The sequence below is a fragment of the Sinohyriopsis cumingii genome, chromosome 16 (genome assembly GCF_028554795.1).
Source record: "Sinohyriopsis cumingii isolate HCF-2022 chromosome 16, ASM2855479v2, whole genome shotgun sequence".
Taxonomy (NCBI): domain Eukaryota; kingdom Metazoa; phylum Mollusca; class Bivalvia; order Unionida; family Unionidae; genus Sinohyriopsis; species Sinohyriopsis cumingii.
This window is the reverse complement of record NC_142976.1, coordinates 44,329,177-44,356,743: the sequence shown is the minus strand read 5'-3', so window position 1 is coordinate 44,356,743 and position 27,567 is coordinate 44,329,177. Positions and strand designations below refer to the sequence as shown.

Genomic DNA, 27,567 nt, shown 5'->3' with positions numbered 1-27,567 from the left:
AAAAAGTCAAAAAAGTTAGCAAACTGTGGTACAGAGGATTGATTTTAAAGGAGATCTGTTTCTCTGCCTTGAGAGAAAGTATGCTGAATAGCCATCAGTGTAATTAATAACTGGCAAATGATGGGATTTAGCACCAATCCTGCTATCCAAGGGGAGACTAATCTCATCTGACATCCATCTTGGTAAGCTGATAACATGTAGCACTTTTATTGCCAAAATAACCTAACGATGTGATAAGTTGTTTATCGCTTGGGAGGGCTGGATTTTCCATGTTCTAACTTGTTACAATCATGTAATGTATTTGAGGAGGAAACAGCAGTTTGAAAACAAAACTAAATGTGAATAAAAACAAAACAACATGCTTAGAAACTGGGAAAGAAAAAATTTATCTTTGATTTTCAATGATCTGCTTCCATGTCTGTTTTCACTTAATGTAAATGATCATTGTCTCCCATTATCATCATCATCATCATCACTGCTGTAATTGTTATCACTATAGTCATCACTGTAGTAGTCGAGTTCCTTTTGACTAACATAAGGCCGTATATCATCTGAAGACTTGTCATTCAAACCCTTCAGCACAATATCTCTTTCAAGAGAGGACAAATGCCACATGTCCTTCTTAACAATCCTTTCAGTATTTTTGGAATACATGCTTGTAACTGGTTTTCGAGTTTCTTGTTCAGTAGACAAGGTCACAGGTTCTGCATCATCCAACCTTTGTCTAGTGCATTTCTGCTTAGCAACAACAATTTTGTTCATGATCAAGTCATGATGAAGTCCATATAAGTCTTGTCGGAAATTAATGTTCACATCTGCACCAGAATTTGACTTAACATCATAACTATTTGTAGAATGTTCCAAAGAAATTGTTTTACGACCCACTGAATCAGAATGCATATTTCCATTCTGCATGTTCACTTTCTCAACTGCCTGATTACTTTCAGACATATCATTAACTTCCAATTTAGAGCTATCTGTTTCTAATGCACCTCTTCCTCCTAAATAAGTCACTTCTGTTCGAGTGTCTGAGGTGTTAAAATCAGCCCAATTCTCTGAAAACTCTTGGCCTAATAGATGCAGACGTGCAATTTTTCTTTCCTTGGTAACCTTGGGGGGGATTTCTTCAGTTTCTTCAAATTTTTCATCAGGCCCATAATCAGCAATCTTAAGAAGTCTCTCCACCTCCCTGACGTTAACTAATGACCTGTCACGTACAAACGTTACAGGAGGAACAATACCTAGGGTGTGATATGTTGTCAGCAGATGCCTGAAAAAGCAATAAAGGATATAGATGTTAATTTTAAATGGAATACAATAAAACTTCACAAAACTGAATGCTATTGGGAGTAACAAATTTGTGTTATAAAGGTGGCCAGTTTACAAAGGTTTGATTAGTATTATTCAGACTGAAATAGATGACCAGAATGCAAAGAAGGACAAGTTAGAGTGGCCAGGTGTTCAAGGTTTTATTGTATGTTGCATGGATGTCAGTTTACCGTACAAAATTGACACAAAAATATTTTCCATATGAACGATATACAATAAGACTTAAATAATATGACAAAGCATGTACTCATTATGATGAATTTACTTGCCAAAAGGAACACACTTGGAGCACAAATGCTAGAAGCACAACGCTATGTAATGTTCAGCAGGAGCTGAACATTCGTTTCTTTCAGCCAAAAGTCGCAGGCCCATGTTTTTGATCTTTGGATGCAGCTATTTTTACCCACAAAAATTCTGGCAAACTCGGTTTCTGCTGAATCATTACATTATACTAATGTATGTAGACAAAAAGTATAAAGAAATGAGGAATGAAACAATAGGATATAATAGGAAAATATATTTGACCACCATACCAAGTGCTGTACAGAATATTATGTACTGCATTACATGCTTGGTATGACTTCAGTGAAATGTTGGCACTTGGGTGCCACAGGACCAGGGCACAGCATCTATTTTATTCAAAACATCTGGGAACAAGCATTGCAAAAAATGTTAGCCCTTGCTGAGATGCATCCAAATATCAATTTTCATGAGCATAGGTAAATAACTTGGGTCCAAGATAATGAAGGCACAAATGAAGCCGCTTGAGCACAAAAATGATATCAAACTGACCTAGCTGTTGGGATGTTGTAGTTACCCTCTTTAAGATGCATTTAGATGACATGTTTCATGAGTACTGGTTAAACACATTGAGTTTAGTGGACAGCTGAAAATACCAAAGTCACTCAAGCTTGAAAATTGGGTCACACTGACCTAGATTTTGGTATGTTTTAGTTACTTTTGTTGAGCTGTATTCACATACCAACTTTCATTAGTGTATGTGGAATAGAAACAAAAGGTATTGAGTGTCTAATGAATAAATTACAAAAAATACAATGGATCTACATGTATTAGAGTTTAATAGCACATCAGCACAATACTAGCTATATGGTGATGCTTAGATATTAAAGTTTAAAAAATGTACATAAAAAGAATTGCCCCAAAAAACTGGTGGTGCATAATATGTTGCCTAAATTTCACATAAGAAAGCTTGTTTCACTGAATGGAATTTTGTTGTTGTTATAGGATTTAATGCCACTTTTCAGCAAAAGATAGGCTATACATGGTGGCCAGTACAAATGATGAAGAACCTGGGAAAACCCCGGAAAGAACCACCGACCATTGAGAAGCTACCGGCAAGCTTTCTCACATACCCACTTTGCCCGAGCCCGTGACTTGAACCCATGCAGACAGAGGTGAGATGGCAATGATCCATCACGGCGAGCGCTTTAGACACTCGGACACTCAGGGTCCCTTCACTGAATGGAAGTCGATACATGAAAATACAATAGACTTACTTGTGTGAAAATTGGGTGACAGTGACCTGGTTTTGGTATGCATGAGTAACTTTCATAAAGATGTACTGACATACCAATTTTCATAAGTGTGTAAAATATCATTTTTAAAAAACGTGTAAAATATCATTTTTAAAAAAAGAGGAAAAAAACAGATGCAACTACAAGTAACTCGAGCGTGAAAAATAGGTCACATTTATTCAGTTTTTGTATGGTCATGTTCCATTCATTTATGTATCCACATACCATTTAGAGTAGATTAAATAAGCATGCAATACTGAAGGTGTAATGAGTGGTTAAAAAGTCACTCAAGCATGAAAATTTGGTGATATTGGCCAAGTCTGGGTATGGTTGAGTTACTTCCTATGAGATTCAGCTATTAGGATTGCAGGTAATGTTGCTTTTTGTTTTTTCAAAAAGCATTTTGAGCACATTATTGACAACGTCCTGCAAACAAAAGGGTGCACTCTAAGCAGCCTACCCAGGCTGGTCTGGGTTTATAGTGAATCAACGACCCTTGCATTCTAAGCTGATGCTTTACTGACTGAACTACCACAGCTTCCTCAAATGTAGGTGAAATAAGGTCCAAAATATTGAGGGTTTAACACGTTAACCCCTGGCGACGAGTTACTGTGGCAGGAGGTAGTAGCCTACTGCCAACTCAGTAGTGTCAAGGTCATGTAAGATACACTAAAGTGGGTGGTGTTATAGAAAGGTAGACAGATGTAGCTCCACAATGATACCAAATAATCTGGAAGTTCTAGTTGCACTACAAAATACAGAGGGAAAAACCTCAACTTTTGGACTCAATTTTCTTCCACACAAAATTTGCCTGTGGTTGGAATCCAATTTTGTGTCAGGATTTTAGACTTTTTGGTCTCACATCTAAGTCAGACTGGTATGAATTGCAGACAGATGAACCTCTGCAAAAAGTAGGATAAGATGGGCATCTGGAATAAAGAGTGGTCTCGATACGAAATATATGGGTCTGTTAAGCACAAAAAAAAAAGAACTCCAACTTTTACCCTTCTGCTCATGCGTGAGCCAAATATCCAATGAAAAACGATGTTTCTAACATAACTTGGCATTAGGTTATTGGAAGATCACTTGGAATGTATTAGGATGTATTCAGAAATAGCTTTCAAAATGTGTTTCCTACTTGAATTTCAGGCAAAAACAACAAATTTCTCCAGGGGTTAATATGCTATGGAACAAATGGCTAAAAGTACATAGTCCCAAACCCATGAAAATTAGATCATATTCATAACAAGTTTTAATATGGTTGAGTTACTTTCATGAAGACATATGCACATAATTTTTCCTCAGTGTAGTTTTAAAGGAATGAAGATATTGATGGCATAAAGAACGAACACACACAGGAACAAAAAGTTAGAATGTTTTCCACATCCCAACATAGATGACACAAATATAAAAATCATTTACTCCATTAAACAGCACAATATGGCTATCTTGATCAATCATAAAGCTTTCAATTGCTTTTGACACTAAAAACTGGCTGATAACTAAATCAAGATTACCACATAAAACATGATATGCCCATCTTATGACCTTGACCGTACTAATGACATTAACTTTGGAGCCAGGGTCTTGACTGACTGCTGTGTGATAAAGTCTGTAGCTGGGAAAAGCTTCAAGAAATTATTTGTAGTGGTTCAAAAGTGACAGCCTAGATGAAGAAACAAGCTACTAGCTTACACTACCTTTTTCATGACCTTGACTTAGGGGCAAATGGTATGACTTAATACATGAAACAATATCAAGATATATAATAGATTAAGGCTAAAGATTAATATATCTTCAGTGGTTCATATGTTATACATGGATAGAGGTCACTCATCTATATTCCCTTTGAGACAAAGGGCATGGCTACGGTATGTGACACTGTCAAGTCATGATATATAACTGGTTATAAATAGATAAAGGTCACATAATAACATTCTTCCATGACCTTGAGGCAAGAGGTATCCTATGGGATAAAAGTCATTATATATACTTGGGCAAAGTTTCATTTTAATATCTAAAGAGGATAAAAGTTGTACTGCAGACAGGGATACAAGTCACAGGATTAAATTTTCCCTTGTCATTAGTTTGACCTTGAGGCTGGGGACATGTCTATGGTACATGTCCAGCCATGGTATATCTGGTCTTGATATATACTTGAGAAATGTTTCATGGTTTCATGAAAATCTCTCTAACCATTACAAAGTTGTATGCTAAAGAACAAAAACTGATGAGCAGATGGACTAAGCCATACCATAACACCCCAGCTTTAAGATGGACATGTCAACATCAAGACCAGGGATCGTCCTGGGCTTCGCCAATGTCGCAAATTGCGATTTTTTTTCCTTATTGGCGACAAAAATGTCCCATCTGGCGATTTTTTGGCAACAGACTTTTTGGTTATTTAATTTGTACATACAATCATGGATTTTGACTGGATAAATTAAAAGGGAGAATGAAAGGAAGCCACAAACTTGACTAAGCAATGCATTGGAATCAATCTGTTACACAAACGATCCTTTGTTCGTATTGACAACCCCATCTTTAGAGTGCATTGTTACATCATAATCTGCTTATGTTGACATCTGGGCTGAGTAATGTATGCTGTGATACAATCATGCTACCGAACTATACCTACAACTGACCGACTTCTGAAGACGCGAATAGAACAGATACAATTAATTGAATGGCTAATCCTTCTGTTGTTGTTTTTTTTTTTTTCCATACACCAATACAATAGTTTTGCTGAACCTTCATAGAAAACTAATAACCTTTGAAGTACCGACTATTGCGTATAAATACAAAGCAAATGGAAAAAATCTCAATCACAATTATATCTGTCGCCAGTGCAGCATTTTACTCATTGATCTTTTCCTTTTGCCATCAATCCGTGTTATGGCTGCAGAGACTTAAACTCCGCAACAAGAAATAGCAAAAAAAAAAAAAAACAGTTTTGCATAATTAATAATAATTATTTATTTCTCAAAATACAGGAGCGAAAGAATCCCTAAAGTGGGTGTGAATTTATGCTTATATATACGGTCCAATATTGCCAGGTGTTGACTCATGTAAGTTTCATTCGTGGGAATGGAGATCCTAGTTTGCTTGTCGAGAAAATTTATACAGCATTCAGTGATCATTCTTGGGATTTAGGAAGCAATTCACTTCAAGCTTTGTGAAGCTAGCCATAAGGGGGAGAAGGGGGTGGGGGCTGCAGAGAGACTACTGGTGTCACCTGTCAGCACTTTAGACTGTGAACATGGATTCAGTAAGATGAACCTCATAAAAACTGACATCAGAAATAAACTCTGCATTTCATCTCTTGAGAATTTAATGAGAATCAACATGTACAGATGTGAAAAATTAGACTTTGAAACTGCATTCATCAAGTTGGCAGCCCTAAAATCGCGACGGATCTTCATATAACACTTTGTAACATTTTGTTAATGCTTATTGTAATTAGAGTATTAACTAACCCATCTTTTGTAATTTTCATTGCCTGTTACATTAATAGACTAAATTAACACTTCAAAAAATGTACACTACTTGTCCTGGCGACACTTTTTGAAAATTGGCGACAAAATATTGAGGTTGACGATTTTTTTGGCGACATCTTTTTAAAAGCCAGGACCATCCCTGAAGACTTAATTCTGTTCTTCTGCAAGCTTGGGAATATAGAATAGGCCCAATGCATACCCCCTGCAAATAATTAAGCAATGTTTGCCATGGAAGGTGTCCAGTGATAATGTTCCAGATCTGGTTTCAAACGTTCTGTACAAGTGTGCAGTTTAAACATGATAACAGTTTTGACCTTGTATTTTAAGGATTTTACCCTTTCATTGTTTTGTCAGCCATTACAAGGGAGTATCTGCAACATTGTTACCTGTTATCTTTTGTCTCATGGGGCACATTTACTTTGATTGGAGAGATTAGACTTTCTTGGGTTTTCAGCAAGGTTGATGCCTTTATCGTTTTTACTATATGTGTACCTACTTTGTGCTCCACCATAGTCACAATTGTGCTGATGTGCTATTGAATCAACAACAACAAAACCCATGAAAAACCAACTTAAACTTTGAAGATTCAATAATTGTAAGTCGTTACTGATCAGCCCATAAGCATTCAAATCCAGTCATTTTGACTGTGGCCAAGTTGATTTCTTCAAGACCTTTTATGTGGTCAGCATGCCAGTTTTACTCTGGTTGAAAGGATGGAGGTATTGCATTTTTCAATTGTTGTAACAGGCATCTTTATTTAGTAGTTGCCTGCTCTTAAAGGCCATTCCTCTCTCCCCTATCGAATCTCCTCTATAAAAGTCATGTATTAAATAGTCACTCACTTTCCATGGTCAATGACTAGGTGTTTTTATAACCAACCAGTAACTTCTTACTGCTCAAAGCTATTACTCAAACATACTGTATGTCTGTCTGCAAGGAAGTGCTTGTTTTAAAAAAAAATGGCAAAAACTGACATCTTAACATGCCTCATCCTGCTTATATTCACCATACTGAATTGTGGCCCCGAGTGGTCTAAAGCGTTTTCAATTACGAATCACTGCTATCTCACCTCCATCTGAGTGGGTTCGACAACAATAACATCATTCTAATGTATCTAACAAAAACACCCTCTTTATTATAGCTCTATGGTGCTTTTTTAAAAACTGTATTTACTATTTATGACAACATTTTAGGACTGATCTCTCATTAAATATGGATGTCAGGTAACATCAATCAGGTACTGATGTACCAAAAATTAAATGGAATACAACAGTAACACTTAACTGGAAGTCATTCTTACAAACATCAATAGATAACCATAACTGCCATTTTGCAGCCTCCATTTTGACCCTGTATGTATCATGAGTTCATGCATGGGTCATGCAAACAAGAGGCTCAACAAAGGGTAAAATCATACTGCTCTGTGTATTATTAGAGAATTATTTAAAAAATTTAAAAAAACGTTTAAAGCCTAACATATCTCAAATAATGAAATTAATAAAATAAACTTAAAATAATTTCAGTATACCAACATTTGGTTGTATTTATTGATCCACAATGATTATGTATATTGCTGCAGTTAAATGCATTACACTAAATCTGGATTATTTATTTTCTAGATTTTTACTGCATACAATATTTATCGGGGGGGGGGGGGGTCTTGTTACATTTACCAGCTATGTCAGATATTACATTCACTACTTTCTTTCATAAATTTTTAACAGATACATTTTAATTTTGTTTATTCCCCACATGTATGGCCATACAAGACTGATTAAACAGATAACACAAAATAAAAAATTTATATCAGGTTTTTTTTCCCCAACTAGATTAAATATATCTGGTATTACATGCAGGAAAAGAAAATTTTCTTCTTGCTTCAGTACTGAAACAAGATTATGTTTACCCTTCAGCAAACTAACTCCTATTTGTAAGTCCACCTAAATTTCAACTGTATCCATTGGATGATCATATCAACAATTTGAGTGAATGCTAGGTTTGGCATTTTACGATATCTAACCACAAAAGTAAGTCCTACAGATTAATGTAGCATGCATTTTTGTCATGGAGACATAAATTTGGAAAGAACCAAATGCTGACAAGTTTAATATCTTAGGCAAAAACTAATTTTACATGAATAGAAGGAATCATATTTACCATATAAGTTGGGACATTGTATTTGTTGGGACACCATAAATTAATTTTTAAAGTAATTTCTCTGTGCTCTGTATGTATTTTGAGTCATAAGTTGTGGTACACCTTTTAAATCAATTTAAAATTACATGTTGGAAAATGCACTCCAACTAAAATTTAGTTAAAAAAATATAAAATTGTACTTGTGATAAAACTCTTTAATCCACTGCAGCAGCATTTCAGCAACATAAACCTTCTCCTGCACACATATGATCCATTCATTCAGTGCATGAATATTTTTTTCAGCTTCCTTATACTGTGAAAAATTGTTAGTGGCAACACATCACCTGAATCGGGACCGATCCGGTGGCCTAGTGGTTAGAGCATCCACCTAAGATGTGGGAGGTCATGTGTTCGATCCCCGGCTGAGTCATAACAAAGACTTATACAAATGGTACTAACAGCTGCCTTGCTTGGTGCTCAGCATTAAGCAGTTAGTGTTAGGACTGGTCGGTCTGGTGTCAGGATAATGTGACTGTGGCATTATGCCTCAGTGCTAGACATCTCTATAAACTGCCACACTGCAGATATCGTAGTGATATGACTTAAGAATTGTTAAAGTTACGTTAAAAATCCAAACCATACACACATTTACCTGAAGCAGAAACTGCAAGGACTAAAGTCAGATTTTTTTTCAAATCTGCACCAGTCTAATTCTCACTTTTGACCCCCATCTTATCGCCAGTCTATCCAGGAATGTGATCCAAGTACACTAGAATCTCATTCATGTTAATGACCATATTGTCTGCAAAATCATCTACTTCTCTTCTGATCTTTATGAATTCATCACACAAATTTATTTTCTCCAAATCGTCTGGGTTATTGATGTATGTGCATGAAGCACTATACTGTGTCAATTAAAAAATTGTTCTATTGTTTCAATTTATTTTAAAAATTATCGTGAACACCGGTGAAAAGGAACCAAAGGTAGCTTCCATATCTCGGCCATCTTTGTATATTCTTTTTTTTTTTAAATCGACACACTTAAAAGAATCCACAGTCGGCTTCCAAGGTCAGCTTGCTTTGCAAAAAAATAACATTTGTATTGATATCCTTAAAAATAAAAAAAGTAACCAAAGTTGGTTTCTTAGGTCGGCTTGCTTTGTAATAAAAATAACCTTTGTCTTTGATGTCCTTTCGGTAAGTTCAATGAACGAGTTTATTGCTCGTTGCCAGTTGTGTTTATTCACTACCCGGGCTTCTATGTGTTAGCATCTGTAGTATTAATTAACACAAAGCAGCATTGATGTCTGCTGGTAAATAGTAATGACACTTTTGTATCCCATGCTGGCAAAAAGATTGTCACTTATACTCAAGTAAATGTGTTTCCAAATAATTTTTTATTTGCAAGATACTGTCATACAGTAGACCTGGATATAATTCAATCTTGATTATTTTGCACCCAACACCGTGTCATGCATGAATGACAGCTGTCTTCAAGATATCAATTATTTCCCTCTTGTTTGCAATTTTGTTGGAGCCAGTTTTCAGTCAGATAACATATTCAAACCTTTGAGCACAACAAAACACAATTTGTTTCTCAATGTTCATGTCACTGAATGACGTGGCATGTTATCAGACATAATACACACTACAGTATGGAAACCTATACTACATATACAGATTCTGTTGATATATTTTATTCTTTAATTCTCATGTAGAAATAAAGAAGAAATAAAATTATAACAATACAAGGTTAGTTTCTTTCTTTTTATTATCAAATAAGCGTTTTCTTTATCTATTTTATTGCAACATGCATTGGGGGATGAGCAAAAATGCAATACAAATTTTGTTTCTTAAGTCTTAGGACATTTGACCTAGGTGAAAAAAAGTTTCACCATAAGTTCTGGGACAAAAAAGTTTCACTGTAAGTTCTGGGACAGGAAAAAATAATTATTATTTTATTGTGTCCCAATATATACGGTAAATTCGGCGATGCAGTTTTCCATTTATTGCACAAGCTCAAAAAATGCTTGAGTTTCTTGCCGCAAGTATCACTTCTATAGGCACAAGCAAGCATCGCATAGCATGACAGAAAATCTTGTATTTTCACATGTAAATATAACTAAATGTGAAAATATATTAAAAACATGAACAATATTTCAACCGTAATTTTCTACATTTCAAACTTACTGATGAAAATCATCACAAACTTTGTGACCATAAATTGATTTAAAGAAAGATCAAAATCTAATTTTGTTTCATAAAATTGTTGCAAATTATACAGCCCTATATTGAGACTACTCAACCAAAAACTTTTTTAGGTTCTTTCCAAATCCGAGAAAGTTGTATGAAAAATACCTCGAGTATTAATGTCTGAGATTGGGATTGAAAATGGTGCATCTTGCAAATTGAAATCAAGAATTAATCAAAAAAGGAAAAAACTTTTTGCCCATCAAACCAGAAAACTTTGCACAAGACATGAATCAAGAAATCGATTTCCTGAAATTCTTTTGAGGAAAACTGGTGAAATGTAGGTACCTTAGCTTTCCTGCCCTCTGCTTCAATAGTTGTTCTAGTTCCTCATCTTCTCCTGTACCACTAACCAGCCAGTATACATTGACAGAACTGAAATCTGGAACAACTTTTACCTAAAAAATTAACATTACTATTTCTTATAATTTTAAAATTTTGCTTTTTTTCCAACCTGCATGATAAAATAGTGATGCATACCTTATTTTTTCATGTATGTTGAAAACTGTACCAGATAAATAATTCGTTAGAAGATTGTACAACAGCTTAAAGCTTACGAATTTTTGATTTTATTTTTGTTTGGGATTATCATAAATTTTATGCAACGATCCATCTTTAAATACGGCTGAGTCTCAAAACAAGATACCCATGAGGGCCTAATTCAATTTGCCACATAGCTGCATCATTTATTTAATCTTGAAAGCCACCAATGCCAGGATGCTCTTTGTCAAATTTTGTTCAGCTGCTTTTGATATGTTCAAAATATTTTTTTATTTGTAGCAACACTGGCCATGTTTGAGTGCAGATCAGTACCATCTGAATAATTTTAAAGACCTTCATGCCAATATGATATGTGCTAAATTTAGACAAAAATGCTGTTGAGCAGTTGGTGAGAAGTTGTTCCTATGTTTAGTAATGATGGTCATATTTATGATGGCAATCTGCAGCATCTGAACAAAATGTAAATGGGATTAATGAGGGTATGGTTTTGAATGGGATTAATGAGGGTATGGTTTTGAATGGGATTAATGAGGGTATGGTTTTGAATGGGATTAATGAGGGTATGGTTTTGAATGGGATTAATGAGGGTGTGATTTTGAATGGGATTAATGAGGGTATGGTTTTGAATGGGATTAATGAGGGTATGGTTTTAAATGGGATTAATGAGGGTATGGTTTTGAATGGGATTAATGAGAGTATGGTTTTGAATGGGATTAATAAGGGTATGGTTTTGAATGGAAATAATGAGGGTATGGTTTTTAATGGGATTAATGAGGGTATGGTTTTGAATGGGATTAATGAGGATATGGTTTTGAATGGGATTAATGAGGGTATGGTTTTGAATGGGATTAATGAGGGTGTGATTTTGAATGGGATTAATGAGGGTGTGATTTTGAATGGAATTAATGAGGGTATGGTTTTAAATGGGATTAATGAGGGCATGGTTTTTGAATGGGATTAATGAGGGTATGGTTTTAAATGGGATTAATGAGGGTGTGATTTTGAATGGGATTAATGAGGGTATGGTTTTTCAATGGGAACAATGAGGGTATGGTTTTGAATGGGAATAATGAGGGTATGGTTTTAAATGGGATTAATGAGGGTGTGATTTTGAATGGGATTAATGAGGGTATGGTTTTAATGGGATTAATGAGGGTGTGATTTTGAATGGGATTAATGAGGGTGTGATTCTGAATGGGATTAATGAGGGTATGGTTTTAAATGGGATTAATGAGGGTGTGATTTTGAATGGGATTAATGAGGGTATGGTTTTGAATGGGATTAATGAGGGTATGGTTTTAAATGGGATTAATGAGGGTATGGTTTTGAATGGGATTAATGAGGGTATGGTTTTGAATGGGATTAATAAGGGTATGGTTTTGAATGGGAATAGTGAGGGTATGGTTTTGAATGGGAATAGTGAGGGTATGGTTTTGAATGGGATTAATGAGGGTATGGTTTTGAATGGGATTAATGAGGGTATGGTTTTGAATGGGATTAATGAGGGTATGGTTTTGAATGGGATTAATGAGGGTGTGATTTTGAATGGGATTAATGAGGGTGTGATTTTGAATGGAATTAATGAGGGTATGGTTTTAAATGGGATTAATGAGGGCATGGTTTTTGAATGGGATTAATGAGGGTATGGTTTTAAATGGGATTAATGAGGGTGTGATTTTCAATGGGATTAATGAGGGTATGGCTTTTCAATGGGAACAATGAGGGTATGGTTTTGAATGGGAATAATGAGGGTATGGTTTTAAATGGGATTAATGAGGGTGTGATTTTGAATGGGATTAATGAGGGTATGGTTTTAATGGGATTAATGAGGGTGTGATTTTGAATGGGATTAATGAGGGTGTGATTTTGAATGGGATTAATGAGGGTATGGTTTTAAATGGGATTAATGAGGGTATGGTTTTGAATGGGATTAATGACGGTATGGTTTTAAATGGGATTAATGAGGGTGTGATTTTGAATGGGATTAATGAGGGTATGGTTTTAAATGGGATTAATGAGGGTATGGTTTTTGAATGGGATTAATGAGGGTATGGTTTTCTTCAAATTTTGGTCAAATTCTAATATGTGCTGTTTCAGAAATGTCAATTAAATAGACAGTGCATGATGGACTAAAAATCATACAATGACTTCACCTGGCCTTAAATCCAGGTGAGGTAAATTATGGAATGATAGAAAAATGGATATGTACATGTAAGCATGTTTCTGTACAGTAAACAGTCAACACATTTTCATACAAACCCACAGATGAGAATAAAGGTGGGATAACTGAACTTCATCAATTATTTATCATTATTTAGAGGGGCCCCGAGTGGCCGAGTGGTCTAAAGCGCTCTTCGTTACGGATCACTGCCATCTCACCTCTGTCTGCAGCGGTTCGAGTCTAAGATTCAGCCAATGTGGGCATGTGAGAAAGCTTGCCAGTAGCTTCTCGTGGGTCGGTGGTTCTTTCCGGGGTTTTCCGGGTTCTTCCTCCACCATTAATACTGGCCGCCAGGTATAGCCTATCGTGCTGAAAAATGGCGTTAAACCCCACAACAACAACAACATTATTTAGACAAATCATATTTTGTGTCTGATTATAAATCCATCTTCATGAAATCAGAAATCCATGTATGATTACAAAAAGCATTTACAATATTTTTCTTTTGCATAAAATGCCACGAAGCGCAAACAAAGATCTGATACCACATGTATATCCCAGCATATTTTTCTTTTGCATAAAGTGCCACCAAGTGCAAATAGTGCAGACAAAGATCTGATACCACATGTATATCCCAGCATACAAAACTCCTTCCTCCATCCTATCACTAATTTCATGCACACCTGTGATATCATGATCTTCCCATCACCAAGTTTGGGATCCAGCTCTCCACTGTTAATGATCTGTGTGACGTAGTTGTATAACACGTGACTAACATGAACTGCTCGTCTCATGGACCCTGCTGATATTTTTCTCTCTTTTGGGATAATACCTGCCACATTTGGCTGTAAGACATGACAAAAACATATAAAAATGATCTTTTAATATGAAGATATTATGAATGACAGGGTAGTGTGCATAGGGTTTACAGTACAACAGCATACTTATGGCTACTTGGTGCATAGTGTTAGTAAATATACCAGTAGTTGCTGAAATCTTCAGCAAAAAGGCTTCTAAATACAAAATTAAACATGTATTCCAACAAGATAAAAGTTAAAGATCTAACAATTCTTTTAAAACTATATAAAATTTATGGTAAAGGTAAACAAGAGTCCCATAATGGGACTGATGCTCTACTGCCAAAAACAAATTCCAGGAAGCTATTGTACGATTGTTTCTTCATTTCATCTCCTTAGTGTTCAAACTATCTCTGATATTCTTAAACAATAAGATTTTCAACACAGTCACCACGGTGGCCACATTGGATGTAAAATCCACACCATTTTAATTTAAGACCAAGAAGATATCACAAGGCTTTTGAAAAAGATTTTCAAGATGGCCCTACTGGATATCAACTTCGAATCATTTTCACTTAGGACTAACTATATTGTTTTAATGGGACTTTTCATCTGTTACAGTCTATATCATTACATGGAAATGTAAGATAGTGCCTTTCCCAGGGAGGCATATGACCCGGGCTGAACCCATGACTTGGATTATGAGTACAATATTCTACAATAACACCCTTTCAGATGAAAATCCCATATCAATATGACCATGCATTCAGGAGGAGCACAGATAAGATGGTGGCCATAATGGGGGTCAGATTCACACCATTTTTATTCTGAAGCAACCAGAATTCTTTAGACGTCTTCTGGTATATGTAATACCCCATGTCTTCAATAAAGAAGAATATCATAAAAAAAGGCTTCTGGTGAAAGCCCCATGTCGACGTGGCCGTCCATTTAGGAGGCTTAGCTGTAACAAAACTTTCAATATAGCTGTAATGGTAAACATACTGGATGTCAGACTGGCATAGTGTTTAAGATGGTAGCCATACTGGAGGTCAGCAGTATCTTCATGCAGGACCCACTAAACCTCACAAGAAATCTTTCAGAGGCAACCCTGTGCTGATATGAAGATTTGTTCAAAAGGTGTAGAATAACAAGATTTTCAAAGTGGCCACTGTGGACAGACATCATATTAAGTCTTTTAGTGAAAACACCATGTTGATATGATCATCTGTTCAGGAGGAATGGCAACAAAATAGATTGTCAAAATGGCCATGGTTCATTTGCCTCGTAATGGCAATAAAAAGATTGTCAAAATGGCCATGGTTCATTTGCCTCATAATGGCAATAAAAAGATTGTCAAAATGGCCATGGTTCATTTGCCTCAATATAAAGGCTTTCTGCATTGGAAGTTCAAATGGCCTCCAAAACTCAAAGTCTCTGATTGTAAGTAAATAATGAATAAAAGAACGCATGAAAGTACGTACTTTAAACTTGTTATAAATAATGTGAATACACAAATTAAAGTATGAATGCATCAGTTAACCTAGAATGCCAGTTATTTAAAGTATTGTGAATATATTAGAATTAAATTAAACATAATGATTCAGGGAAGAGACTCAAAGAAGGCACAGTGATAATTTTATGGCAAAATAGCTGTAGTCTGACTACACCTCCCCGTCTGTTTGTACCCCCCCCACTGGTTTCAATAATAGCAAACTTTAATGTGATAAAAGTGCACAGAACTTAGTCAATTCATTCACTGATTTATAATTTCAAACCTGAATGTTACCAGAGTGGCCCTAACACTGCATTCTCTGCACCTTTTGAACACTCGCATTCTCTGCACCTTTTGCGCCTAATTGACTTTCCATACTAACATGGCACCATGTTGCAAACACTACGGGCAAGTTGATTTCCACAGACAATATTGTGACGTAGTTCATCCTATTCAGTAACTGCTATATAATTCCATAAATTACCATAATGTTGAGAATTTAGAGTTATATCTTTTGTACTCATGTACACAGAAATTGTCCCCCCTTGTTAAATCCACGTGAAAGGCAAATCTGTAATTGTCATTCCTTTCCTTTGCCTGATTCAACATTGTAAACATCAGAAGAAGCAAACAACATAGTATTTTCTTTCTACGTACATACATGTGTAGTCATGCATACACCCCTTCACTGAAAATGGACTTATCCAGGAACTGGAAATGACTGGAGAACAGGTCGTCTTCTACACTGAAGATTTCTGTTTGGAATGAAATGTGCAGGCAATAAGGTCCCACCTGGGCATAATCAGGTTTGAAATTATAAATCAATAAATGAACTATGTCATGTGCCTCTTTTATTTCATTTGTGCATTTCATCTTTTAAATTCGTAAAGGCATATAAACAAACAGGGAGGTATATTCAGACTATTAAAATGGCAAAGGGAACTCACAGCAGGCACATGGTACCATATTTTCTTCCTGAAAAATGTACAGAAAATAATATCAGCTAATTAATTTATTAAATAAGGCAATTAAATCATTTAAAAGTGAATATTTTAAATGAAAGGTTATAAAAGAAATGATATCAATCATAAAGTCTATTAATCTTTCTTTAAATTAATACGGTATTTAAAATCCCACTGATCCCAGCAAATTCTTAGAAATATTCTCTCACCAACATGGAATGAGAGGGAATATTTTTAAAAAACTGCATTTGAAAGAATTGGACTGATAATGTCTCTGCATAATAAAATAATAATCAGAATTGGTCTTTCAATATGTTATTAATCAAACGGTATTAATCAGAGCAACATATCTTGTGATCATGTAAAAATAAAATGTACGATTCTGGTTTTACCAAGCAACAAAAGGCCCAAGTCAGCCTGATAATTCTTGCAAGGGTAGTTGAGATGTGTCAGCTTTGTTCACATATTTTAAATATAGTAGAGAAAGAAAAGCATGGAGAACACAGTTGTTACATTGTCTATTAAAGTTGGTATGATTTATCTTCTTTCCAGGAATATATATATATTACTTTCTCTGCATAAAAACTGACAAGTCATTTGTTCAGCCAGCATTGTACTATTGTCCTCAGGATCACTCCAAGCCCCATTGGGACTTTGGCCTAATCCATAACATAGAATCTGTTCAGAGCCACCCACAACATAGAATCTGTTCATAGCCACATCCTTAAAGCATATACACTTGCTTGACATTACAATGGCAATTAATCTACAAACTTTCTATCTACTTTTAATACTAATCAGCACTTATTTTTAATTTAAGATGCCTACGTTTAGTAGTTTTAAGGGGACGGGGTGTGGGGAACCTTGATCTTACTCGTCCAGGTCCTATTCTGTGCTTTGATTTAGTCAATGCCACATTCACTTTAAATAAGTTTTTGTTTGACAAGTGCTTTGCTAATATCTCCATTTATGTGCCGTGTGATTTGTCTTGCATTTATATATTATACTATGCTTGTATATCTTGCAAATCATGTTGATTTAAAGTCTTTATTGTTTTATGTAAGTTTGATATAAAGCTCATTACAACCTATGTTTAATTGTTGTTTTAATCATGATGACTGAACTTATATTTTATCTTCTTTCATTTTTATGTAGTATGTGATTGCTTATATATATGGTATGGAGGTAGCTAGCACTGTAGCATTGTATTACTTGTATACTGCACCTGGAGTTGGCTGTCTCAGACTTAGGCTCAGCATAGTTAGTGTCAACCTATTGATTGATAGGACACCTTTTTTCAAACACCTGTAACCCATAATTTCATGTTGCAAGCACATGAGAATAATTCTACACAAATCCATGATTTCATGTTGCAAGCACTAGGGGATAATTCTACACAAATCCATGATTTCATGTTGCAAGCACAAGGGATAATTCTATACAAATCTATGATTTCATGTCGCAAGCACAAGAGGATAATTCTACACAAATCCATGATTTCATGTTGCAAGCACAAGGGGATAATTCTACACAAATCCATGATTTCATGTTGCAAGCACAAGAGGATAACTCTACACAAATCCATGATTTCATGTTGCAAGTACAAGGGGATAATTCTATACAAATCTATGATTTCATGTTGCAAGCACAAGGGATAATTCTATACAAATCTATGATTTCATGTTGCAAGCACAAGGGATAATTCTATACAAATCTATGATTTCATGTTGCAAGCACAAGGGATAATTCTACACAAATCCATGATTTCATGTTGCAAGCACAAGGGGATAATTCTACACAAATCCATGATTTCATGTTGCAAGCACAAGGGGGATAATTCAGAAACACATCAAGAATAAGTCTTGGCCTAATATCTGCATCGGCAGCTACGCATTTTCTCATAGATTTGTTTTTATCCATTTATTCAATTTTCAGTTTTGTGAATCAGTCATTCACGGTCTACTTTCCTCTTCATTAAAGCAATAACAAAACTGGCAATGACTTGTAAATGACAACCTGTTCAGCATATGTTCTTTATGGAGTTAAAACCAAAAGATTCAGATTTTCAAATTCCTTTTAAACTGAAACCATCTTCTCATCATGTATTTATTATCAAAAGTACACAAGTTTTTGTCTTCAGTTGTGTGTTCTTGCAGAATTTGGCATGCATTACTTGACATTTTTTAAACGTAATGACTTAATGCCAGTTGACATTTCTGTCTCAAATACAGATGGATATTTAATAGTCTGGTATGTAATATCACTTTGTGACTATCTGTTCATTTTCTTCAGACTGCAATCCATTTTGGGCACATGGGTCATTTCATACTAAAATAACCGAAAATCCCGAAGTTTTCCACAAGCAATTTACATAAAATTTTCTCCAGGTGTACATCAATGCAAATGCTGGCTGGCTGCATGCAAAATTTCAGGTTAAAATTCCAATTACTTATGAAGTTATGGCCAATTGAAGTGATAACAAAGTTTTTTCACTTGCAAATTCATTGGCTTACAATGGAAGGTTTTCAAATGCTTGTAACTTGTTTCCTGTACAGATATCAGGCTGAAATTTACTATGCAAAAGATTTGTGACCTGAAGACTTTGAATCTGAGTTCAGATTTTCAATATCTCCAATATCTGATGAAGTTTACGCCCTTAAAGTTGTTATTTTGTTCATTATGGATTACTTTTCTTCAGAAATTAAGGAAGCACTACTACAAACATCAACTGTAATTTTTTTATTTAAAAGCTTTACCTACAGGGGATTGTACTAAATTAATCTAATCTGATTCAAGTTCATTGTTAAGCTGCACCTGGGGGCTCAAACTGTTGAAAAAAATCAGTAAATGTGACAATTCTACCCTCATAATAGAGATAGCTTGACCATGTGGGCAATTACGTAAGACAATGAAATTTTTATAAGATCAAGATATGTGTCTTATCTGTATTCGTGCCAAATTTCAACTTTGTGTCTCAGTGCTTTTAACCTTAAATCATTTTGTCTTTGTACCCCAATTCTGACTAAAATATTAATGAAACACATTAACTATCAGCAGGATTTTTCTTCAGGATTAAAAAATTACTAACATAACTAAATTATTGAGAGGGGTGTATATCTCTACAAATATTACATTTAATTATAGATTAGATTAGATTCACTGGCAGACTGACTTGAATATGTTGAATATAAGCAAGATATGTCATATTCACACACCAATTCACATGATGTCTTTCCTCAGGAAAATGCTTCATTTGCATGGATGAAATCACTCAAGTGACTGCTTTAAGCAATAAGAAACCACCATTTAGTTAGGAGACACCTGACTGCTGACCACAAAAAGCAGGTGACCATTTAATACATTGAGGGGAGGGAGGAATGGGATTGTCCATTGAGACTAGGTGGCTGCTATATAAAGGTGACCATTAGGGCAAGTTTTGATTTAATTCATGAGTAATGGTACTGAGCCTATCAAATGTCTAAAGATAATAAGCAATATACATGATAACATAAAAATGGCAAATGTTTTAGGAATTTTAAGATGGCAGTACTAACTACTGTCAAACTGCCAATTCATCAAATTTCTTTTGTGGTAAGGGAGCGGTATTGACACAGGTACACCAGTAGTTTAATGATTCTGTCAAGAAAAGAGCTCGAGAAATAAACTTAAACCACAATATGTTGTTGTTGTAGGGTTTAACGTCATTTTTCAGCACAAGATATGCTACACATGCCGGCCAGTATAAATGCTGGAGGAAGAACAAGGGAAAACCCCGGAAAAAAACACACTGACCCTAGAGAAGCTACTGGCAAGCTTTCTCACATACCCACATTGGCTGAACCCGAGACTTGAATACACAGCGCTGTTAGTTAGGCAGTAAGACCCTGACACCCAAAACATAAATATCAGCGTCAAGGTCTTACATGTAAGACTACCCCACTCCACCCGTCCGTAGTATTTATTTGGCCTCGAAATTAGGTAACAGACGCACAAAATATTACTTTTCCTTCGCTCCTTTAGAGATCATTTTTTCCAAAGTAGACAGTTTCGAGGCCCTGAAATGCTTCTGACCCAAGGCTGTGGCTGCATGAAAACGCCGCAAACTGACTAACTGTCTCGCAATAAAACACACCCTGCTTTGATAGCAGTGTAACGGCAACGAGGTTGCCATCTTTGTTGGTCTACACTAATGGCAATCCCAACACTACACCGATACCAATATGTAAACCTGTCCAACAATTTATCCGTGGAGCTTGCAGACTTCTTACATAATTGAGAATTGTTATGTGTGTTTTTATATGACTCGTCAATAATAAGAAGAATCAAATTAATTATTGCATCCAATTATTTTCTTCAAAACACAGTCCACTATTAGAGGAGGCAAGACAAAAAGTAAAATACTTCAAAAATTATGTTATTTATATTGGAAAAGGTCATTAAAGATTACTGTTACATATGTGGTGGTGCACTAAACAGTCTTCACACTAGCTAGAATTTACTTTTTTTAAACTTATGAAACTTTAAAATGTGTTGGTGATTATGACAACTCTTTTAATCATTTCATTTCCTAATATTTGGCCCTTATTTTAATCATTACATTTCCTAATATTTGGCCCTTATTTTAATCAATATATTTCCTAATATGTGGCCCTTACTTTAATCAATACATGTCCTATTATTTTGCAATTATTTTAAACATTGCATTTTATAATATTTGGCCCTTATTTTAATCATTACATTTTATAATATTTGGCCCTTATTTTAATCAATACATTTCCTAATATTTGGCCCTTATTTTAATCAATACATTTCCTAATATATGGCCCTTATTTTAACCATTGCATTTTATAATATTTGGCCCTTATCTTAATCATTACATTGTATAATATTTGGCCCTTATTTTAATCAATACATTTCCTAATATTTGGCCTTTATTTTAATCATTACATTTTATAATATTTGGCCCTTATTTTAATCAATACATTTCCTAATGCTTGGCTCTTATTTTAGTCATTATGTTTCCTAATATTTGGCCCTTATTCAAATCAATACATTCCTAATATTTGGCCCTTATTTTAATCAATACATTTCCTAATATTTGGCCCTTATTTTAATCAACACATTTCCTAATAGTTGGCCCTTATTTTAATCATTACATTTTATAATATTTGTACTTTTTTATTTTAATAATACATTGTATAATATTTGTCCCTTTTATTTTAATCATTGCAATGTATAACATTTAGCCCTATAAATAGCTTACACCTGTGTGCACTTATTAAATATGACATGTTTAGGGGGTGCTCACCAGTTATTATGTACTTTTGAGAGAGTGATGTATGTAAGGTGAAGTTGTTTGCATTTAAAACATGCACAGGGGAGAGAATGTTGGCATACCTCTATGCTACTTCAATGTAATGTGGCTGACATTTCTTTGGGTATTGTACTTTTGGAAATTGTACATGGTCCAAGCACACTGCTAACTAAAATGACTGCTCCCTTGTGCTAAAGAAAATTAGCCTGAATTAGTCTAAAGTACACTATCCGTCACAGCTATTAAAATAGAGAAAATGAATTTTGCCAGACTAGACAATACCAGCTTCAGAAAGTGCAATGAATGAATTACCAAATACATAAAACATAAAAAAAGTGAAAATGACCCAGTGGAGCGAGCACTATTTTGAAAGGTGCACATCTGGAGTAAGGCCAAGCTGTATAATCTATAATCCATATTACACCAATCAATCATAAAGCAAAATAAAGGGAATTAAAGGTTCTTTGATCTGTACCTAAGATATACAAGGTCTTTTTTAAATAACCAGTATAACCAGTGAGGAAAGCCAGGGAAATTCTTTTTCTTTAAAATGCAAAATGCGAAACTGTAGAGCGCCACCTTAGAACAAATATAAAAATGTATGCAATTATTTTTCTTATTTTTATATCATTATATAACATGTTCTGAATAAAATGGTACATTAATGTTGATGTTAATCATGAAAATAAGCTAATTATGCCCATTTTGCTCTTGCTTACATAATTTGCCATGAGGCATGTTTATGTGAGTAGTGACCTTAATTATGGGGAAATTAGACGTCTTAGAATATAGGAATAGAGTCAGCCTAAATTTAAAACTGTTGCATTAAGTAAAAGAAATATATACTGAAAATGATTATTTTCATTTATTTGCAATGAAATTAAAAAATAAATGATGAAAAAGCAAATTAGCTTCTTCTATATTAAACAATACGCAAATATTTTACCCTTTGACCTTTGACCTTTATGAACCTAATCTGTTCCATCCCTTTTCAAACTGTAAAATTTATTGTTGACATTTCAGGAATAATTCTGGCTAGTTTTATGTTCCTGTGTTTCACCATAATATTGGTTGCTATGTTGACAAAATGTAATGTGCATTTTTAAAATATCTCACTTTTTACCATAAGGAGGGTAGCTGGATTTATTAGAGACTCTGACACTAATAAATACTGTTCTGTGAGGGGAAATACAGGAGAATTATTCAAAAGGACTGTTTCGATGCTTGCAGCTTAAATGTTTCAGCCATACAATCAAAATTAAATCATACAATAATAATACCTATGTTCTCTTTAATAATTCAACTAAAATACGGTAGTAGTAAAGGCGGGGCTGTTTAAAGACAATGGAAATAACACACATAAAGGTTGTGGTGTGATCACAGACAAAAACACCGGGGGCTGTTTACGGACAAGATTTATAACAAAAAAGGTTGGGCTGTTTACAGACAAAGGAAAGTTAAACATAGGTTCGGTTTGTATAGGGTCTATAAGAATAGAACAGGTAGGGTGACATCACGGTACTGGACATTGGCAACAATGTTGCAAGGGGCTGACCTGAATCGGGCGAAACAGTGAAGAAGAAAAAAGTGAGAACGCTTGGCCGAGCGGGACATATCACTGGATAGACATAAACATAGACAAACAAACACAAATACACACACAAATATGGCAAAGAGAATATATATCTTTTCTAGGCAATGGAGTGGCCCTGAAAAGGGCCTATGATTTTTTTTCTTCTAATATATTCTTTCCCTCCACCAACTTCTAATTTTCTGTCCTACATTCTTCTTCTTCTTCTCCTTTTCCTCCTCCTGTTTCTCCTTCTCCTCTTTCTTCCTCTTCTCATTTTCTTCTTCTTTTTCTATTTTTTCATTTCATTCTCTCACTTTTATTATATCTTCTTCATCCTCTTTCTGTTTTATCAATTCTTTTAATATGCCTTTTCCTCTCTTCAAATTATTTATCTCCATACACAACCTATGAGGAATATAAGCTCCAAACTGCATCGCGACCAGCATTTCCTCCACCATACCTAGGGTATCTACCACCTCCTGCATTTTTAATTTTCTCCAAATGGTTGCTTGCCGTTTTGTATTCAAGGTTAAATGGCGCGAATGTTTGCTTTGTTTATCTGGATTAACGACGTGTTCGCCCATTTGGGCACGTAAGTCGGTTTAATGCCTACACCGCAGGCTGCTAATTATTCCTGGGGGAAGGAATTAGAGCCACATCCTCCAGGTGTTAATGTGCTCAAAGAGCACTGTTAATTTAGCCTCAGGTCATGGGACAGTATGTCGCCAACGACCTGAATGGAGGGCTTTCATGAGTGGGAATGGACCCAACACATACTCATGTTCTAAAGAGGTTTATCAGTCTGTTTTACTGATCCAGGTGTCTACCCAAGCAGTATGTGACGCCCGTTACAATTGGTCACTGCTATGACGTCAGATCGGCACACCTGGGTTTGACGGGTGGGAATTGGGAATTGTTCCACATATCCGTCATGGTACAAGGAGTCCGGGAGTGGCAAGGGAGGAAAGGTACCTGGCAGCAGGTGCAAACGCACAGAACCCTGAAACGCAGCCTGTACTTAACCAAATTTAATCCAGCTATTTAAATGGACAATACACAATTCCAATAATGTGTTAGCCACCTGTACAATTAGTCGAATCAATAACAGTTATCAATTTTCCTATGTCATTCTATTTAAAATGGAATGTTGTGTACAAATTGTACATAAATAAACGCTAAACAATATCAATCAACTGAGTCAAAATCACTCATAATATTTTGTATCACGCTTAAATTTAAAAATAGCAGAAATTTTGTTTTTGATGGCGGCATCGAAATGGTCAAATTAGAGTCTAAAATAGTGATATTATCAAAAGTAGTTTCCCAGACAAAATGGAAACCGTGTAATTTACTTTGGCAATTTGGGAGGTAGCTTGACCTTCCATACTGAGATAAAAGCGGGGGTCATCAGAAGTAAGGCAGCACCTGGTTCACAGCGCTGCTATCGTCAGTCCACCACGAATCAGCCGGCACCACTCTTCAAGTCCCACCCCAAAACTCGTTTGAGGATCCACCCGACCATTGGACTGCTAAGATCTCAGCTGGTAATTTGCTCGCATACTGAAAAGTAAAGTTTCCTTTTAACTGCAGCAGTACCCTCCTCTATTATTCAATAGAAGGAGACTCGTTGATATGCAGGTATCACCGGACTTCTATCCGCATATGCATCAATGTATCCCATGCACCCACATACCACTCCGTCAAGATAACAGCCATGGCTCTGATGCTTACTCCCTCGATGTCGCCAAAGTGGACTACTCTTTCTCCTTTGGGCAAACGGCCTCCCCCAGTGAAGTAATTCGTCAGCAATCTTCGCTAACCACGGATACAACATAGTCCTCTTAGGGCTGGTGGCTCAATCTTCTCCATTCCAAATGGCAATTAATGGTCGCATGTGGTCGCTAGAGTCGGCTGCTCATCGATGTTCACTGGTCGACGTCTCCAACCTGAATGGAATGTGGTAATATTCAATTAACGAGGTGTGCGCACATTAAGTGCATGTACCTCGGGTTTATGACTGCACTGTGACCTGTTTATTGTTCCTGTGGGAAGGAATCAGTGCCTCATCCCCCAGGCATTTATGTACTCAAGGAGCAGTGTTAATTTAGCCTCAGGCCGTGGATTCTTATAGGTCCCTAACTGCCTGAATGGAGGGCTGACGTGAGTGGGAATGGACCCAACACAATCATGTTTTAGAAATAATCATCTATTTCACTTGATGGGATGAGTGGGAATTGTGTTCACTCACTCGTGTGTTTATTTGGAAACATTTATGTGCGCATTGCATGCTGATAATTGGTGTCTGTCCGTGGCAAGGGAGGAGATGTGCGGAAAGGCAGGCTGCTGTCCGTTGTTTCCAGGTTTGAAATTTATGTCCTAAAATTGTTTTGTTGAATTTTTTTAAAAATTCAAATGTAAGTGTAAATTTAAAAAAAAAATATAAATTAAAATAATTAAATAGATAGATAACTGAAGATTAAGGGTTATTGTATCTTATTGTTGCTGATGTGGTTGTTTTAGGGTTGTATGGTTTATTTTGTCATAGTTTTACTGATGGAGCCATTATTTTATTTCCAGGTTAAGTTTTATTTTATTAAGATAAATGTCTTTGCCGAAAGATCAGGTCGCTATGACATGTCAAAGACATCTGATCTTATTTAGTCCCTAATTTTTAAGTTTATTAGCCTGTTTGTTAATATGATAGTTGATTTTGTTTTGCTTTATTTATGTGTTGTTATTGTATTTCAGGCTAACTCTTATTTCAACACATTAACCCCTGGAGGTTTTTGTCGTTTTCGTCTGAAATTCGAGTAGGAAACACATTTTGAAAGCTATTTCTGAATACATCATAAAACATCAACTTCCAGGTGATTTTCCAATAACCTAATGCCATGTTGTGTTAGAAACATAGTTTTTCATTGGAAAATGGCTCACGCATGAGCAGAAGGGTAAAAGTTGGAGTTCTAATTTTTTTTTTTTTTTCTTAATGGACCCATAATATTTATTTATTTTTTAAAATTATTTTCGTATCGAGACCACTCTTTATTCCAAATGCCCATCTTATCATAGTTTTTGCCTTAGATCTGAGACCAAAAAGTCTAAAATCTGGACACAAAATCGGATTCCGACCATGGGCGAATTTCGGGTAGAAAATATCGGGTCCAAAATATGAGGTTTTTCCCTCTATTTTGTACAGGCAACTAGAAATTCCAGATTATTTGGTATCATTGTAGAGCTACATCTGTCTAGCTTTCTATAATACCCATGACCTTGACACTACAGAGCTCGGCAGTAGGCTTCTACCTCCTGCCACGTAAACTCGTCACCAGGGCTTAATGTGTTAATAAGACAGATATCTTTGCCGAATTACTCGGATTGCTGGGACCGGTCAAGGATATCTGAACTTACTTTTTGGTTTTCCACCTAATTTTATGTTTGTTAGCCTGACTGCTAGTTATGGTTGTTTTTTAGGTTTTTAATTAGAGTAATCGTTTTTTTTATGGAGATAAGTTTAGTGGAGGAGGTTATTTGATATTTGTTAATTGGAGATGGGTTTCTTTGCTGAAAAATCAGGTCTTGTTAGACGTGACAAAGTCACCCGTCTCCCTTGTTAACTGCCTGACAAGGTTGTTTGGGGCTGGTTATATCCTATTTTTAAGTTCTGTTTTTTCTAGGAATTTTAATATATTATGGGATGTTAATTGTATGTCAGGGTTTTTCAAGTCTAGGGTTCTGGAAAGGTATAAGGGGATCCAATTGCTTCTTGTGGTTTTTGGAAATTGGTTCTTGCTAATTGGAATTTAGTGCAATTATTGAATACATGTTGCAGGTCTTCTACTGTGTGACAGTGGTAGCAGTTTATGTGTACAGGTTTGTGGCCTATGTATTTGCCAAAATTGCCTGCTAAATTGGTTTTACCTGTCATTATTCGGTTAATTATTTTTTGGGCAACATTGTTACATTAGGGTGGTTTAATGGACCTGTTAACTGTTGTTAGGATGGAGTGAAGTTTCCTACCTT

The 27,567-nt window shown here is 35.5% G+C and overlaps 1 protein-coding gene across 3 annotated transcripts; it reads right to left on the bottom strand.

The window, feature by feature from the left end:
* Positions 1-362: 362 nt before the first annotated feature.
* On the bottom strand, positions 363-20,836 carry LOC149780333 (uncharacterized). Of its 3 annotated transcripts, none has more exons than XM_089937209.1 (5): positions 20,662-20,836; positions 16,646-16,673; positions 14,093-14,254; positions 11,036-11,145; positions 363-1,270 (listed from the first exon to the last, which is right to left on the bottom strand). In XM_089937209.1, the coding sequence occupies exons 1-5, from the start codon at positions 20,829-20,831 to the stop codon at positions 442-444; spliced, it is 1,299 nt and encodes a 432-aa protein (XP_089793335.1). In that variant the 5' UTR covers positions 20,832-20,836; the 3' UTR covers positions 363-441. The 3 variants fall into 3 exon arrangements, with proteins under 3 accessions (XP_089793335.1, XP_089793336.1, XP_089793337.1); XM_089937210.1 differs by having other exon boundaries at positions 20,584-20,797; XM_089937211.1 differs by having other exon boundaries at positions 20,652-20,797.
* Between the last annotated feature and the right edge of the window lie 6,731 nt (positions 20,837-27,567).

Excerpts from the sequence above, each read along its gene's own strand:
- LOC149780333 (XM_089937209.1), bottom strand. The coding sequence starts at position 20,831 with ATGGCAACCTCGTTGCCGTTACACTGCTATCAAAGCAGGGTGTGTTTT. Across the intron at positions 14,255-16,645 it reads TATGGTACCATGTGCCTGCT|CCAAATGTGGCAGGTATTAT; the intron begins GTGAGTTCCCTT and ends CATGTCTTACAG. Across the intron at positions 11,146-14,092 it reads GGAAGATCATGATATCACAG|GTAAAAGTTGTTCCAGATTT; the intron begins GTGTGCATGAAA and ends TTAATTTTTTAG.